Below are 17,573 nucleotides of genomic sequence, written 5' to 3'. Positions count from 1 at the left end.
ATTTCTATTTTTCATTTCTTAAAAAACAATTTCAAATATAGTTGGCCCTCTGTATTCATGGGTTTCACATTCTCTGATTCAACCAACTGCAGATCAAAAATATTTAAAACAAAAAAATACAGTATAACAACTATTTACATAATAAGTAAGTTATATGTAAATATTAGACCATTCATATAAGGGACTTGAGCATTTTGGTAGCTACAAAGGCTCCTGGAACCAATTTCCAATGAGTACTGAAGGAAGAATGTATTAAGAAAACTGATGTTCTATACCAAATATGTTATAGTAAAAAAAATATATGGTTAATAACAGAGTCATTATTCAGAAATGTTATGATGATATGAACCTGGGCTCTGAATTTTTACCTTCATAGAGAGCTCCATTTTGTTCTTCTTCTACTGCTTTTAGGAAGAGTTCTCGAGCCTATAAAAATATAAAGTAAACATTTTTGAAAACCTGCATTAAAAATTAGTACGGATGGCAGAAGGAGGGCCTTTTTAATAAATTGTGTCAAATAACTGGACATTCATAGGCAAAATAATGAACCTTGACCTAAACCTCATACTTTACATAAAAATTAACTTGAATGGATCATGGACTTAAATGTAAAACCCATAAAACTTTTAGAAGAAAAGAAAACAAAGAAAATCTTGGAGACCTAGGACTCAGCAAAGAGTTCTTATATTTGACACCAAAAGCACCATTCATAAAAGGAAAAATTGATAAACTGGACCTCATCAAAATTAAAAATTTTTGCTCTGTGAAATGCCCTGTTAAGAGGATGAAAATATTTACAAGCCACATATTCTATAAAAGACTTGTATCTAGAATACAAAAAGAACTTCCAAAACACAACATTGAAAATATTAGCAATCTGGCTGGGCATGGTGGCTTACGCCTGTAATCCCAGCACTTTTGGAGGCTGAAGCAGGTGGATTGCTTGAGGTCAAGAGTTCGAGACAAGCCTGATCAACATGGTGAAACCCCGTCTCTACTAAAAATACAAAAATTAGGCCAGCATTACTGGCGGGGCCTGTAATCCCAGCTACTCAGGAGGCTAAGGCACGAGAATCACTTGAACCTGCGAGGCAGAGGTTGCAGTGAGCTGAGATCACGCCACTGTACTCCAGCCTTGACGACAAAGCGAGACTCTGCCTTAAAATAAATAAATAAATACCAGCACTTTGGGAGGCCGAGACGGGCGGATCTCGAGGTCAGGAGATCAAGACCATCCTGGCTAACACGGTGAAACCCCGTCTCTACTAAAAATACAAGAAAATTAGCTGGGCGAGGTGGCGGGCGCCTGTAGTCCCAGCTACTCGGGAGGCTGAGGCAGGAGAATGGCGTGAACCTGGGGGGGCGGAGCTTGCAGTGAGCCGAGATCGCGCCACTGCACTCCAGCCTGGGGCACAGAGCAAGACTCCGTCTCAAAAAATAAATAAATAAATAAATAAATAATAAAAATAAAATTAAAAAGTAGAGCAAGACTAAATGCTGATGAGGATGAACTGGATCACTCACACATTGCTGGTGGGAACTTAATATAAGATACTCTAGAAAACACTTTGGCAGTTTCTTTTAAAATCAAACATGCACTTACTATAGAACTTAGCAACTGCACTCTTGGGGTTTCATCCCAGAGAAATGAAAATTATGTTCGTGCAAAAACCTACACATATATTTCCATAGCTCCATTCATAATAGCCAAATATTGGAAACAACTCGAATGTCCTTCAACCAATAAATGGTTAAACTGGGGGTACATCCATACCATGCAATACTATTCTGCAATAAAAAGGAACAAACTACTGATACATAATAACTTGGACTGATCTTGACGGAATTATACTTAGTGAAAAAAGCCAATCTCAAAAGGTTACATACTGGATGATTCCACTTATACAACATTCTTGGAATATCAAAATTACAAAATGGAGAACAGACCAGCAGTTGTCAGTGGTTATGAATGACTAGGGAAAGGAGTATATAACTATAAAACAGTTTTGTATCTTGATTGTGGTGGCGGTTACATGAGGCTACCTTGTAATAAAACTGCAAACAACTATTTATACACATACACACAGACAAGTGCTTATAAACCCAGGAAATCTAAGTAAACTGTGGATTATTCCAATGTCTATTTCCTCATTTTTGATATTGTACTATAGTTGTGCAAGTTGTTACTATCGGAGAAGGCTGAAGGGTACACCAGACTTCCCTATACCTGTGGACTTGTAATTATTTCAAAATAAAAATTAAGAGGAGATAGAAGGTAAGTCATTATGGTAATGCCAATTATTTAATGACTAATTGTAAACACAAACTTGGATCTGATGGTAAAAAGATGGCAGCCTCTATGGAAGAAGAAGAATAAGAAATGAAATGGTATGCTGTGCCTGCTCTGTGTAAGTACCAGAAGAGATATGAATATTAGACAGCATTCAAAATATTATCAGTGTGAAAATATTTCAAAATTTCCCAGAATAAGAAAAAGATTAATGCATTATTGTATCTTTTGATACAATAAAGCTGATCAACTCAAAATATAACAAAATACTGCATGAAATTAAGACCTCTGGAAAGACACTAACATGTGAGCAATCTTTTCAGTTCTATTAATAAATTCAGAAAATTCTGTTTTTTCTTTTTGGTTCTGTTAATAAATTCAAAGACATCAATCTTTTAGAAACCACATGAATCCCAGAGGTCTATAAATTAACAAGACAGCTCAATGAAGATAGTGTACCTACAGAGAAAAAAGCCATGCAGGAGTAGTGGTACCATCCAAAGTACCTAGAAGAAATTGTGAGAAATAGTATACTAGTCAAAATTTTTATTTTACAAGATACGTGTTTAAGTCCCAAAAGTCTGGTTTTAATGACTATTGTGTCAGAGAAAATGTCCATGTGCCAAAATAAAATTTAAAAAAAAGGTAATTTGTTATAACATCTATAATACTTAACTTTTCTTCTTTTGCCTGTTCTTGTTTTCCTTTGGTATCTGCTGCTGTTTTCTGGAGAGAGCCTCTTGCTGCTCTGCAAGGTCGATTTTCTAAATTGCTAGAGCTTACACCTGGAGCAAGTTCAAACATCCACTGAGCTCGGAACATTTGGAGTTGTGCCTACCGGGAGAACAGCATTTTAGGACTCATCAAGGAAGGGTAGCTCAACTCTGGAACAATGTATCAATATGTCCAATATGTCCAATACCTACTTCCATGTATATACTTATTACTCTAAGTCCACTGTCTTCTAAATTATTAAATATCCATTAAATACATGTTATCTTTTAAAATAATTTTCTGCTCAAAACTTAAAGAATCAAGAAATTAGCATAAAATACATGTCAATACAGCAAAAGTCAAATTATATTAAAGAACCGAATTTTAATTAGGATGAAAATATAAGCCATCACTTACAGGCTGAAGTTATAAGCTTCCAATAATTTTTTAATGACTATATCATCTAGTAGATATTAAGAATGCTGCCAAAAATTCTATAGGTAAGCCTTAAGTCTTTCTCTTAATTAACATTCTGTATTTCAAAAAGAAAATATTTTTTCAAATATTTATAATTTAAAAAATTTAAAGGCCAGGCACAGTGGCTCATGCCTATAATCCCAGCACTTTGGGAGGCCAAGGCAGGTGGACCACCTGAGGTCAGGAGTTCAAGAACAGCCTGGCCAACATGGCAAAATCCTGTCTCTACTAAAAATGCAAAAAAAATTAGCCAGGTGTGGTGGCAGGCACCTGTAATCCCAGCTACTCAGGAGGCTGAGGCATGAGAATTGCTTGAACTTGGGTAGCAGAGGTTGGCAGTGAGCTGAGATCGCACCACTGAACTCCAGCCTGGGTGATGGAGCGAGACTCCATTTCAAAAAAAAAAAAAAAATTTAAAGCACATAAAAAGTAAACCCTATAAGGTAGACTCTGGTGTGTTGCCCAAATTCCCTTTTAGAAATAAAGAACTTGTTACCCAAACTGCTGAGAGTTTTATCTGAAAATACTTGAGTTTTTTGGGTACTGCCTCTGCAAAATCACACTGTCCTCTCAATCCCCACCCAATGACTGATCAATGGCTAATAAAGGCTTGGCTCTCTGCAACTCAGGTCAGCCCTGAAAGGGTATTTCATCTTCAGAACTCCCTCGAGGATGGCTAAGCTGTCCATTAAGACTGCACTGCAGCTGGTCTTCTCCCTGCCCATTTGTTTCCCTCTCTCCCTTCCACAGGTGTTGATCCCAAGAATACTCCTTAATGAACTTCCTGCACAGCAGTCTTCACCTAGTCTGCTTCCTGGGGAACCCAAACTGGGTTACACACTCTGCCCAAAGGCAGCCATTGCATATGTTATTCCTGGCTTCCTCTTTTTTTTTTTTTAAAGACGTATCTAGAAGGTTTTAAATTAATTTTTCTCTATTCTGTACACTGCTTTGTTGCTACGCTTTTACCATGTTACACACAGATCTCTGACCTGCAGAATCTTTAGTAGCATTCAATGTCTACTAGACGATCCATTCCAATTATTAACCTTACAAGTGCAGTGAGACACACTTAACTAGTTAGAGCAACTTTTTTTCTCTTTTAATGCATATTTACTTCATCCTTTTAAATGGCTGTAGTGTTTTCACTGTATGGATGTATCACTACTTAATAACAGGTAACGAATATTTCAGTTGTATGTATGATGTTTTTCCAGATAAACAATGTTATACCAAACATCTTTATACTTGCATATTTACTTACTTTCCCCACTATTTCCTTAAAATTAATTTCCTGGAAGTAGAAATGCTGTATCAAGGGAATGCATGTTTTTCATTTTGATACATATTACCAGCCTGCCCTCCAGAAAGCTGTAGCAATTTACATTTTCATGTACACTGCATGAGTGTTCTCACAGCCTGGACAGCAACACACATTATTCACCAATCTGATTAAATTATTAATGAGGCTAATTATCGCTTCAAATATTTAATGGCCATTTGTATTATTTTGCCATTAACAGTCCATTCATAGCTTTTTATCCTCTGTTCCTCCAAATATATGAGTGCTCTATGTAATGAGAAGATGAACCCTCTGCCCATATATGGTAAACAGTTTTTCCAGTTGGCTATTTCTCTTAACTTTACTTATGATGCCTTGCCTTTTCTTATACACAGATTTTAAACTTTTAGGTGGTCAAACCCATCAATCTTTTTAAGATTATGGGTTCTGAGTCATATGTAAGCCTTAGTTTGAATACTTTAAACCCATACGTTAAACTACAAGCAGCCATTATTGATACTTCTTTTCACAAAGCCATAACATAGTTTAAGTATTCTACAAACCAGTAAGAAAACAGTTAAATTCAATGCAAACAGTAACAACCTACAAATACCCATGATTACGATCAATTTCTGCATACGTATGGGAACAATGGAATAAAAATCAAAGACACAATTGAAGAAACATGCCTGCAGATCTGTTTCAGCAGGACTTTCGTTTTCTTCATCATCTTCTGCTCTGACAGTATCAGAATGACAGTCTTCCTCGGCTTCTGCCTGAGGGGAAAAAAACCCAAATAACATCAGAAATATATACACACCAGTTGCCCTCTGTAACCTACATTTCCCATTCAGCCATTTGCTATTTAGTACCATACTGTCAACACTTTGTGGAACCCACTTAGAGTAGCAAGGCTGTAGGGTACACTTGAGACCTGACTATTAATTTCCAAAGGAAAATGAGTCTGAAAAGCATATTCTCTACTCCAAACCACAGCACTCACGTTATCGTGAATCCTAACATTCCCCCCCTCGCTGCCCCTGCCAAATTTAACATCAGTTGCGTCCATCCAAAAATCAATTTAATTACAGTTGTCCCTCAGTATCTACAAGTGATTAGTTCTAGGAGCCCTCAGGACACCAAAATCCCTGGGTGTTCCAGTCCCTCATATGGCATATTTGCATATGACCTATGCACATCTTCTCATATACTTTAAGTCATCTCTAGGTTACTAATAATATCTAATACAATATAAATGCCATGTAAATAGTTCTTGTAGTATATTGTTTCATAATTTGTATTATTTTTTATTGTTGTATTCCTTTTTTTTCCCCCAAATATTTTTGATCCACAGTTGAATCCCAGGATGCAGAACCTGCAGGTACAGAGGGCCAACTGTGTTATAAAAAGTAACAATTCAAGTTAATTACTATTCATAAATGATTTATGATTAATCTAATTAGGTAAATGAAGCCAAATCCTTCATTAATATACATAACTACTGATAATCTATAATAAAAATTATTTTCTCTTCTTCTGGCCAGGTGTGGTGGCTCACACCTGTAATCCCAGCACTTTGGGAGGCTGAGGCAGGAGCATCACTTGAAGTCAGGAGTTCAAGACCAGCCTGGTCAACATAGTGAAAACCCATCTCTACTAAAAATACAAAAAATCAGCAGGGCATGGTGGTGCATGCCTGTGGTCCCAGCTAATTGGAAGGCTGAGGAGGGAGGGTTGCTTCAGCCTGGGAGATGGAGGTTGCAGTGAGCAGAGATAGAGCCACTGTGCTCCAGCCTGGATGACAGAGACCCCATCTCAAAAAAAAAAAAAAAAAAAAGAACGAAAGAAAAAAAAAAGGAATAAAACAGGAACATCTTTGGTATTCTTTTAGTTCTACAAGATTTTAAAAGTTTTTATGAAAAAAATATTTAAAGAGAATTAATCCCTAAGTACTCATGACCCAACTTCAATAATTATCAATGTAATTCCTTATATCAAATACCAAGTCACAGTATTCATATTTCTCAAGATGTCATATGTAAAATACATGTATTTCAGTTTGTGAAATCAAGATTCAAATAAAGCCCACACTGTAATTGACTGATATATCTCAAGTCTTTTATAATCCTCACTCTTTTTTCTTGTAATTTATTTGGGATGAAACTGGGTCGTTTTTCTGTAGAAGTTAGATTTTGCTGAAGTTTCAATAAATACGTTCCTTTGACCTCTTACTCTTATTTTCTGTAAATTGTGGCTGGATCTTGAGAGGCTAGATTAGATTTTGCCAAGATTTTTTTTTTTCTTTTGCAAGACTACCTCATAGGTCATGTTGTATTTTCCATCAGGAGGAGAAATGTTCTGGAATGCAGTTGACAAGGTGCTGTGACAGATGTTCTAAACATAATTGAGTCTAAGGCAAAAAGCCCAAATAATTTTAGTGTCCATAAACTTCTACAAGTACTAAAACAGAAAATACTATAATGTTTCATGCTAATGAAATACAACATTGCTTCTTTGTAGATATCTTCTTCACAGGTAAGTTTAACAATGCCAATCAGATATAACTTGATACTTGAATTTTTTTGATACTGTAGAATAAACAAATTCACTGGGCTCTAGTTTAAAATGTATTGTTAGGTGGCTAAAAATAACAACTTTGTTTCAGAAAATAGTAACATTTAGTTGTCCTATGGAGTTCAGCAAATAGTTTGTTTTCTTGTGACAGTCTCCTAAGGATGGCCTCAAGCCGGCTCCAAAGATCCTTCTGCTCCACCTCTTGAGTAGCTGAGACTAGAGGCTTGTGCAGTCATGCCTGGCTGTAGCAGATAGTTTTTGTTTCATGGATCACTTAAGAAAATATAGTTCAGGCAGGGTATGGTGGCTCATGCCTATAATCCCAACACCTTGGAAGGCTGCAGTGGGAGGATTGGTTGAGCCCAGGAGTTTGAGACAAGCCTGGGCAATACGGCAAGACCCCGTCTCTACAAAAATTACCAGGGCATGGTGGTGCATGCCAGTAGTCTCAGCTAATTGGGAGGCTGAGGTGAGAGGATGATCGCTTGAGCCTGGGAGATGAAGGTTGCAGTGAGCCAAGATTGCACCACTGCTCTCCAACCTGGGAAACAGAGTGAGACCCTGTCTCAAAAAAAAAAAAAAAAAAAAAAAAAGAATATAGTCCATAAGATGATGTCACTTCTTTTATACAGCTAGCATGTTATTAAATGTGTTCTATGCAAATAAAACTTCTGTGTATTTTATATGTACTAGGAAAGCTTCTCAGTCAGACTTTTAATAGTAAATGCTTTTGTAAAGAAACCCCTTCTATTTTATCTGTCTATAAATTAAATTTTTATATATTGGATTGGCTTCAGTGTAATAAAGCTAGACTGGAATTACTGTGTGTGACTTGGGACTTAATAGAGGTTTCAGTCAGATGACTTTCATTTTATCCTTTTGTTCTCCATAAATGTTTGCTAAATTAAACTAAATCCTACCTTTCAGTGAAAATGGCATGTTGCCTCAGCTCAGTCTGTTAGCTAATAGACTTATTAGCAAATGAAACTTCCTCCACACTTACTGTAAAGAAATGTGGCAATCAGGGAAATGCCCTTAAAGGTTAGCTAGACAATAATAAAACCCATTTAATTTTACTAGTTCCAAAGATGGTAAGTTTTACAATTGCAAATTTTAGTCATATGTTATTTCGGGGCAGGACAGGGTGGGGGGGGGGGCGGTATTTATATTAACACAGGTCTTTAACACAGCTACCAGATATACTTGCACTACATTACAGAACATAAATTAGCCTTGCCTCCTATCTTATCTCTGGCAAGCAGACTCAAAGCAGAGGTGCCTTTCATACTTGAACCAGTTAGTATATGGTAAAATGCTAGGCACACCGTAAAACATATATCTGTGAAGAAATAAATGAGATCAAGAACTCAGATGCATTTCTAGAAAAATGGAAAATTTAAGGATTAATGTATTGTCAAATACATTGCTTTTTAGTCTCTTCAAGTTGGGAGATTTTCCTACTAAGAACACCACCAGCAGGAAAGTATGTAATGAAAGACTGAATGTATAAATCCCACTGAGAAGTGTATTTCTCTCTCTTCTCAAGTAAGAGTCTGCTTTATTATTGTAAACTCTAAGTAGAGGTAATGGGAGGGGACCTGAGTTCTGTGAGGCATCTTTTGTAATTTAGTTTTCTAACTCTTGCCTAGTAGTCATTCTAAACTGACTTCAAGAGCTTCCCCTGCTCTGTCCAGTTGGCTTGCATAAGCTGCTTGCTCTATCTGGAATGCCTTCTTCCTCACTTAGCTATTTCTTCTCACGCTTCAAGATTCAGCTCAGGGTTCATCTTAGAAGCATTTTTCAACCTTTCTAATGGCCTCTTTTGTGTTCCCGTAACACTTGTGCTTATTATTATGACAACATTTGTACTGAGGTTGGCTGTTTCATTTACTAGAGTTAAGGCATCGAGGACAGGAACACATCTCAGTTACCTCTGTAACCATAAGGCCAAACACATTGCTTGATTTGTAGTAAAGGCCTGTCTAGGCCTCAGCTGTCATGTCTGTGGGACATCAATAAAAAGATATGGTGATCTACTGAGGTCCCTTTTCATATGTGACATTCTCTGATTAAAAGTTTATCATAAATCACCTTGCAGGTTTGGTTATACTGAAGATCTAGTATTGTACCAGAGTCTCACACTATGCCAGGCTGAAAATAGGTACTCAAAAATATTGAATTGACAAAATGTCATGTGGATAATGTGTATCTGAAGGATGAGGAAAGGAAATGGGAGAAGTGTAATATAGACAGCACCTTTCTTCTCCCCTGTGTTATAGTGGAACTCTAAACCACTCTTACTTTGATTTTGACAGTATGATCACAAAAACAAACTATTGTATCTGGGATCTGGCTGAGTTGACATTTGGTCAATTCAACTACTACTTGAAATAAGTAGGGCCTCAGTTACCACTTGGAAGTTTTCCTTTTATTTTTCATAATCGAGTTTGACCTAAATATCACCTTCACTTGAGTAGTTCATGTGTATGAGTAGCCCATGTCTTCATCATGTTATCCCCGTTTCACAGGTGGGATTAATAAACTCATAAAGGCTAAGTGCTTAATCCTGGTCAGAGAACTACTTTTGAGAGTTTAGGAGCAGGAGCAATTGACGCCTTTTCTATCCTCCAGATTAATTTAATAAAAATAAATTCAGCCATTCATTTATGCAATAAATATTTGAGTCTACTATAAATTAATTCGTTTGGAATTATTTCATCCCTGATTCTTTAAGCCCCAGTCAGAGATTAGTTTCTCAGATGAACAATTTATTCTAAACCAAAGGAAGGCATAGGGCAGAGAATACGTATTCCAGTAGGGAACAGTCCCATGGAATCTGCGCTGTCAAACTCTGCAACTTAGCTCAGTCTCTCCATTTGCACCGCACCGACGCCGCAGAGACGAACCCTCCAACCCCACTCCGCCAGGACCACCTGCCAACATACTACCCAGGGAACTGACGCCTCGCGGGGTAAATGCGTCCTCCACCCAGGGCTCTTCAAGGTGCCGGCAGGGCCTGTCGGTGGGCCTGGCTTTTCGGCAGAAGGACAATCAACAAGTGTCTCCGCTTACCAGAGCTCCCTTCCGAATTCAGGCGCTGTGACAGCTCACCTCAATCTATGCTCAATGCTTCTGATAAAATCCCTCGAGAGTACCGAGACTGGTTCAACATACTCAGCGAGCCGAGAAGGGACATTTTCCCCGGCTGTCCTGCAAACCCTCCTCCTCACATCGAGCCCGGCGGGGGTTGGGGAGGCTCAGCAGGAAGGAACCCTGGGGAGAAGCCAGGGTTGGCAACCCCCGCCCCCCGACGCACTCCCTGTCAGGCCAGGGCCCTCTAACGGGTGGTGGCCGTGAAGCTCCCACTCCTCCCAGAGTCCCCGCCGACCCCCAGCCCTAGGCCCGGCCCCTCCTGCACACCGCGCTCCCGCCCCGCGGCGTCCACCCTCGAGCCCCCTGGCCAGGTTACCATGCTGGCGGGGCGGCCTGCTGCGCTCGAGGGGCTCTCCGTGCCCCCACTGCACCGCCCCCCGGAGGAGGGGTGCTGGGTGTCTGGGTGTCTACTCCTGCCTGTCTCTGCAGCAGAGCTTAGCAGAGTTCTCGGTCGGAGAAGCGCACCAGGCAGCGGCAATAACTGCGGGCCCGGCGTACGGCAGCCATCTTCGCGGGGCAGGGGGCCAGATCGGGGCGCGCTGGGGTGGCGGCGGCGGCCGGGGACTCGGGGAGTGGAGGGACGCCCGTTGCCAGCCGAAGCAGGGAATTATGCGAACACCGGAGCGTCAGCCCTACTGGAGACCCCGGACGCCGCTGCGGTGCTGCCCCCTCAGCTGCGCAAACCTGCGCCGACGCGCCGAGCATGCGCAGTGTCGGTGCTGCCCGTGTGCGCTGCCCTGCCACCCAGCCCCGCGGGCTGCCTCGTGGTAGGCTAGGGGTCGCGGACCTACTGTAGGCGCGCGCCTGACGCTGGGTGAGGCTGCCCGGGTGCCGAACCTCAAGCTCAACCCGCGTGTTGGGCTAAGTGAACACTTAAGCGAACTTGAACAAGCACTACCTCAAAAATGTTTACAACTCAAATTTAGGGGTGGGCCCCTAAGGCAAGCCGCCCTGAGAAGCATCGAACTGGACGCTTGGGACAGTCGCAACAAAGTCCTCAGAGCCTCTGGCTAGAGTCCCGCGCCAGGAATGCGGGAAAACAAACTTCTCAACAGTCACAGTTGTTATAACGACTAAAGTTTTTGAGAGCACAGACAGACTGGAGGTTGAGGAAAAGACGCTCTTTGGTGCCCAGCAGGAGGAAAGAGCCAACGCAAGGCACGTCTCACTACAGATCCCATAATGCAGTGAGAGAAGGGCTTGCGACTCCATGGCCCTGAAACCCAAGTGCCGTGGAGACGGCGCCCGCGAGGCACTCTGGGATTTGTAGTCGGCCTCTCAGGTTTGAGCACCGGAACTTACACTTGGTCCTCCGCCCCACCTCTTAAAGCCCAAACTACCTTATTTCTTCTCAAGTGAATGTACTTGTTTATCAGGTGATACTTTGTTTTTACACAATTTAAATTTTTTAACTACGGGTTTGCCTGTGAAAACTGACAGTCTTCATATTACCTTCATTTAGCAAACATATACTGAGTTTTTAAAGTTTTTACTGGTGCCAGGAACTAATAGGCTTCCAAACATTCAACGAGTTTACAGAGTTTAAATTTCTAATCCATTCTATTCTGGAGAGATTAAAAATGCGGTACATCGGCTGGGCGCGGAGGCTCACGCCTATAATCCCAGTACTTTGGGAGGCCGAGGCGGGTAGATCACGAGATCAAGAGTTCGAGATCAGCCTCACCAACATGGTGAAACCCCCGTCTCTACTAAAAATACAAAACTTAGCCGGTCGCGGTGGCACGCGCCTGTAATCCCAGTTACTCAGGAGGCTGAGGCAGGAGAATCGCTTGAACCCGGGAGGCGGAGGTGGCAGTGTTCTCGCCACTGCACTACAGCGTGGGCGACAGAGTGAGACTCCGTCTAAAAAAAAAAATTGTAGTACATCTTTGGCACAGAAATGGAGGTGAAAGTGCTGGGGAAGAGGGGAGAGAGAGAGAGAGAGTGAAGGGGAGGGAGAACGAGCTACAATAAGGTAGTCCAAATGCCATGTTTTGTTTTGTTTGGAACGGAGTGTCGCTGTCGCCCAGGCTGGATTGCAGTGGCGCCATCTCGGCTCACTGTAACCTCCGCCTCCCGGGTTCAAGGGATTCTCTTGCTTCAGCCTCCTTAGTAACTGGGATTACAGCGCACGCCACCAAGCCCAGCTAATTTTTGTATTTTTAGTAGAGACGGGGTTTCACCATGTTGGTGAGGCTGGTCTCGAACTCCTGGTCTCGTGATCCACCAGCCTCGGCCTCCCAAAGTGCTGGGATTACAGGCGTGAGCCACCGCGCCCGGCCTGCCATGTTTTAATATTGGAATCCACCCTTCGGATACGTGTGTTTTTATTTGCACGGTAAGTCAGGTACCTATAAAAGATGCCTTAGTGTTTAAAAGAAGCCAAAAATTTAAGTTTTTAGTTTTAAAGGAGACTCTAGGGCTTAAATCTTTTTAGGGATAAATTTCCTCCCAAAGAACTCCTTAAATTTAGACTTTGAAATTTAAATTGGGGGGAAAGGTTAAATCTAAAGATTTACACTAGAATAAAATGATAAATGTGATTCTTTTACAAACTGAGAATGAAGTATTGAAATAGTTTCAGAACAAATCTGTTTCATTTAAAATGTTGAGTGCTAGTTTAAAATAGCCTGGTCAATTACACAGATGGTTTCTTTTATTCTAGCAAGTAGTTAAAGCTTAATAAAATAATATTTGTAAAGATAAATTGAGCATTAAAACACTATTATGCTTCATAGCTACTAATTTTCTATTTTCAGTCAATTCCACAGTATACACTAGACCTCATTACAAGGTTATATTCTCATATTATATTTACAGGATTATAATTTCCTGAGGCCAAAACTACTGATCTAAGCTACTTACTAGCCTAGCGGACTCTTGCTAAAAGGTAGACCTCTGTTTGCCAGGTAGACCTGCTTGGACAATTTGACTAAAACTGATCATTTTACTTTAGAAATTGCTTTTCATGGCCGTAGTATATGACTTGTTAGATTCCTTGTCATGTCTCTCTATCTTTTCACTGATAATGATTTTCAGTTTTCATTTGCCATATGGGCTGGCTGTTAAATAGGTAAGCACAAAGGTAGATATCAATGTTATACATACGTCAAGTGACCAGATGACCTTTTTCCATTTGGGAGAGGAAATCTAAAGAAGCTTGACTATCTTGTATCTTGCATGCTTCTTCCACAAGATCAAGAGGAGAGAGGGATTCAGGCCTTGGTATAGATTTTTTCAGTAAAAAACAATCTTCAGTCTGTAGAATTAAAAAATAAAAATAGTGAGAAAAAACTGATATGATGATCAGCTGGGAATTGTAAACTCAGAGAACAGTCCACGAAGTGTTAAAGAGTTACTGCTTTATTGGTTAAATTTGTGTTGCTTATGGCAGTGTGACCCAGCAACATTAGCACCAGAATCTGAGAGTGCAGCCCAGATACTTGTTTTAACAAGTCCTCCAGGTGGTTCTGATGCTTCCCGCTAATGTTGAACAACTGTTGGCTTGGAACAATTATGTAAATTTAAAAATCAGGGACCTGGAAGCAACTTCTTTATTCAAAGCCCTGTAGCCTCATAAAGATGATTTTAGGTAATGTCTACCATATCACTTATGACATAAATGAATTTGTTATAAAATTACATGTTATAAAATTACATGTTGTGTAGAGGATATCTGACTAGAGTCAGTTTCCCATCTGGATAAGAGTCTAGTCTTTACAACTCCTTGCTAACAACGTAAAACTGTTAAGAGTTCAAAGGAATGCTAACAATCAATTGGGTTTTCATTTTATTTTTCTATAAAGGTAACATGAAATGTGCTGTTTAACCACTTTGAATCCAATTCAGTGGCATTGATTACTTAATTAGGTGGCATTAATGTCGTGCCACCTCAGCTACGTTTTTTCAAATAAGAAAAATGTTTTCACAACGATTACCTTTCATTAAATGTGCTCAGAACGTCCATCGACAGCCTCCATATTTCTAAGTCTTGATGGTTGATCGAGCCGATCTGCAACGAGGCGTTCGTTTGGAGTCGGAGATGGCCTTGTGGTCAGCAGGCGTTAGGGGTCCCTGGGCTCTGTGCCGCCCTTGGCCCACAGCTGCGCCGCGCGGCTCGGCCGGGCGAGCCGGGGCGAACGGGACGCGGTGCAGGGACGCGCAGGGCCAGCGAGGGGAGCTGCAGGGTAACTTTTCCCAGGGAAAGCAGCCGGTCGTCCCCAGTAGAAGCCACCCAGCCTTTTGTTTGTTTTCCTGCCGGAGGCTGGAAAACGGCCGGGTTCCTGCTGCACTACCATGCGCCGTGCGGCCCGTGCGACTCGGCGGACCTCGCGGGCGTCCCTGCACGCAGCCCTCGGCCGGTCTTAGCAGGGATTGTCCCCATTTCCAGCTCCGGAGCTGGCGGCTGTGCCCCGCTCGTCGAGGAGCTGCGCTCACCGCAGGGGCGGGCCCCCGCCTGAGTTCGCGGCGCCAGTAAGTGGGGCTCCGGGATTTGGGGGCTTATGCCGGGCGACCTGTCACTTTAGTGGCTGCTGGGCTGGGGCGGCGGGGAGACCCCTGGCCGGTGGCCCCGTGACGGATCGGAGGCGCAGGAAGAGGCTAATGGGTTATAGTTTCTTTCCGCGATCATATGGGTCTCTCCTTCCTGGTATGAAAACTCGGAGCCTAGAGGATTTTGATGGGTGTTTATCTTTTAGTCTTAAAGAGAGGGAAGACCCTAGCCCATTTGAAGCCTCGTTGCGGGGCACGTTGAGGACTTGCTCTTGGAATTTCCCTGACTAGGCCCTTGGCTGTCCCACAAGGGGTCTGAGCAAAAATCCTCGCGTACTTATTTTGCAACCATTTTTTTTACTGGATTTCTTTCTGCTCTGATTTCTTTCTTATTAATCTGAGTAGCTGTTATGAGAAGGATATTGAAGGATTTTTCAGAACAACTGATTCTTTTGTAATGTTAACCTTTTAAAGTTTGACTTTGACACTAACATTAAGGACTTATATGTAAGGTAGCTAATGCATCATTCTGCAGAGAAGAGTATTCCTTTCCACTTATAACTAAATAAGACCTGCTTTTGCTGGAGCTGGGCTAGGCTGAGGGATTTCCATACTGAATTTTACAAGCGGGACTGGATTTCTCTAAGGTATTGGCGCTTGTGGGTTTTTTTTTTTTTTTTTTTTTTTTTAAACCGGGAGAACTCTTTGTAGTAACAGAAGTTTGATAGTTACAGTTTTCATTTCTCACATTTCCCAGTGAGTGGGGTTTCAGGGTGTGCTTCAATAGTGAATGGCACCATTGCCGAATATAAAGTTTAAATAAGCTTTAAATTTCTGTAGTCAACATATAAATTATTAAGAAGAATTTGTCTCAATCATATGCTGAACTGTGCTGGGAGTTAATATATGCATAAATATGCACATTTAAAATAGTTTCTGAACAATGCGCTACAATTTGGTAAAGACTCTTTAAGGCTTTCCTATCTACTTGAGATCAGGACTTGTAAAACACTAGGAAGTAAGTATAGAAAGGAAAGCAGTCCTGGGATCCTTTATTTAAAATGACATCCGGTACCATTCCCCATTCTCTGAGTGACCCTGCCCACTTTTTATTTCTCCCTTTCCACTTTGCCTTGTCCCCTTCTCCAAAGTCAAAACTGGCGGCCAGGCAGCGGCGAGGCCGCCACATTTCCTAATGAAACCAATCTAGGTTCAGATGGTGGAGGGGGTTGCTGGAGGGTTGATGGAGCCTGTCTGATTAGGCAGACCTCTGCTGTCCTTGCCAAGGGAACTCAGCATTTAATCACAAAAAAAAGGTCTTTTCACTGAAGTTTCTTCTCCACAGACTAAGTGTAAATGAACTACTAGGATGTCAAACAAGCCATTTAGGAGTTTTATTTATTGACTGTTCAATATCATCAGAGCCCTTTTTATACTTTATTGTTTGTTACTCTCATTGCTTTTTGAGATTCCTAGTACAGTGGAAATTACGTTAATCTTGAAACGTTGGAATTATCTTTAACCATGTTTTCCTTCGTTTCCTTCATCCTCTGTATCAATGAGTCATCAAGACCTTTGAAATATGTTTTATATAGATCCCTCCTTCTATATTCTAATCTAGTCCTCACTCTTCCTCTCCTGCAGTACTGCAACAGCCTCCCAAGCCTGACTCTTAGTAAGCTCTCATTAAATGTTTGCTGAATAAATGAATGAGAAGCTTCCCTCTGGTCTTTTCAGTGTTCTCTTGCCTGTCTAATCTTTAAAATGACCACTTCATCATGTCTATTCTGGATGTGCAACCTTCAGTTTCTCTCCATTATGTACTATCTCAAGTCTAAAATATTATGCCTGACTTCTCAAGTCCTATCGTAATCAGCCTCGCCCTTCCTGTCTAAAATTCTCTTTTCAGTTCAGCATGCATCTTTGCACTCTAAGCAGTCTGGTTTTCTTGCTGTCCTGCTAGTGGTGCCAGGCTCCTTCCCACCGCAGTGCCACTGCTCATAGTGCTTTCCCTAGAAACCCCCTCCCTTCTCTTCACTCTCCTGTGTGACTCCTACCTGTCTACTTCTCTTACAATATTTTCTCTTTCTGTTTCTCAGGATACTTGCTTGTTAGCCCTTCATTATACTGGCTGTATTGATCTCTGATTGGTTTAGGTTAGTTTAAGCCTCTTTAGGGCCGGAGCCATATTTTATGCATGGTAATGTGGTATCATGGGCTTTGAAGTACGGCAGAATTGGGACAAGGGCCTGACTCCACTTATTAGTTGTGTGGCCTTCTGTAAATCTCCTAGTATTAATCTCACATGCAAAATAGGGAAAATGCTTCCCCGCAGTTTCACCCCTGAGTTGTGGTGTGAAGATGGTCTATAGTGCCTACCCATAACTAGCATATACCTGATAAAGATCTGCTTGTCCCTTGACAGTAACTTAACAGAGTCCAATTCCTGAACACTCAGCCTGGAGGCCTAGAGAACCAGGGTAACCATGCAGTGAATCCTTAGTAAGTATTATCCTGCCCTTACTTAAAATGGCTTGAGCTTAGGTTATTCCTGGCTGCAGCTCTGCTTCTGGGATCTGTTGCTGTTTTTCC

The 17,573-nt window shown here is 41.3% G+C and overlaps 3 protein-coding genes across 9 annotated transcripts in view; 2 read left to right on the top strand and 1 right to left on the bottom strand.

The window, feature by feature from the left end:
* The window catches only part of FBXO9 (F-box protein 9), a 37,253-nt gene extending 22,665 nt beyond the window's left edge, over window positions 1-14,588 (bottom strand). Inside the window, exons 1-5 of one of the 3 annotated variants that reach the window (XM_009205383.4) lie at window positions 14,429-14,588; window positions 13,599-13,749; window positions 5,453-5,539; window positions 2,966-3,124; window positions 369-426 (exon numbers count right to left, since the gene is read on the bottom strand). In XM_009205383.4, coding sequence (XP_009203647.1) covers window positions 369-426; window positions 2,966-3,112 — 205 coding nt within the window. In that variant the 5' untranslated portion in view covers window positions 3,113-3,124; window positions 5,453-5,539; window positions 13,599-13,749; window positions 14,429-14,588. Of the gene's footprint in view, window positions 1-368; window positions 427-2,965; window positions 3,125-5,452; window positions 5,540-10,409; window positions 10,629-10,806; window positions 11,204-13,598; window positions 13,750-14,428 lie in introns of those variants that run through there. The other 2 variants (XM_009205382.3, XM_009205384.4) reach the window with 2 other exon arrangements.
* On the top strand, window positions 10,808-11,918 carry LOC110743082. The gene has a single exon (XM_021937371.2). The coding sequence runs from the start codon at window positions 10,808-10,810 to the stop codon at window positions 11,264-11,266; it is 459 nt and encodes a 152-aa protein (XP_021793063.1). The 3' UTR covers window positions 11,267-11,918.
* A 124-nt stretch (window positions 14,589-14,712) lies between the features above and the next one.
* CILK1 (ciliogenesis associated kinase 1) overlaps window positions 14,713-17,573 on the top strand; it is a 61,183-nt gene continuing 58,322 nt past the window's right edge. For 3 of the 5 annotated variants that reach the window (XM_031667128.1, XM_031667126.1, XM_031667127.1), the window contains exon 1: window positions 14,713-14,963. The gene's annotated coding sequence lies outside the window, so the exon portion shown is untranslated. Of the gene's footprint in view, window positions 14,964-17,406; window positions 17,484-17,573 lie in introns of all 5 variants that reach the window. The other 2 variants (XM_031667130.1, XM_003897741.4) reach the window with 2 other exon arrangements.

This window comes from Papio anubis, chromosome 6 (genome assembly GCF_008728515.1).
Source record: "Papio anubis isolate 15944 chromosome 6, Panubis1.0, whole genome shotgun sequence".
NCBI lineage: Eukaryota > Metazoa > Chordata > Mammalia > Primates > Cercopithecidae > Papio > Papio anubis.
Note: the sequence above shows the minus strand (reverse complement) of the source record. Positions and strands in the feature narration are given on the sequence as shown.

Bases quoted from the DNA above. Each gene is read 5' to 3' on its own strand.
- LOC110743082 (XM_021937371.2), top strand. From the start codon at position 10,808: ATGCTGGCGGGGCGGCCTGCTGCGCTCGAGGGGCTCTCCGTGCCCCCA.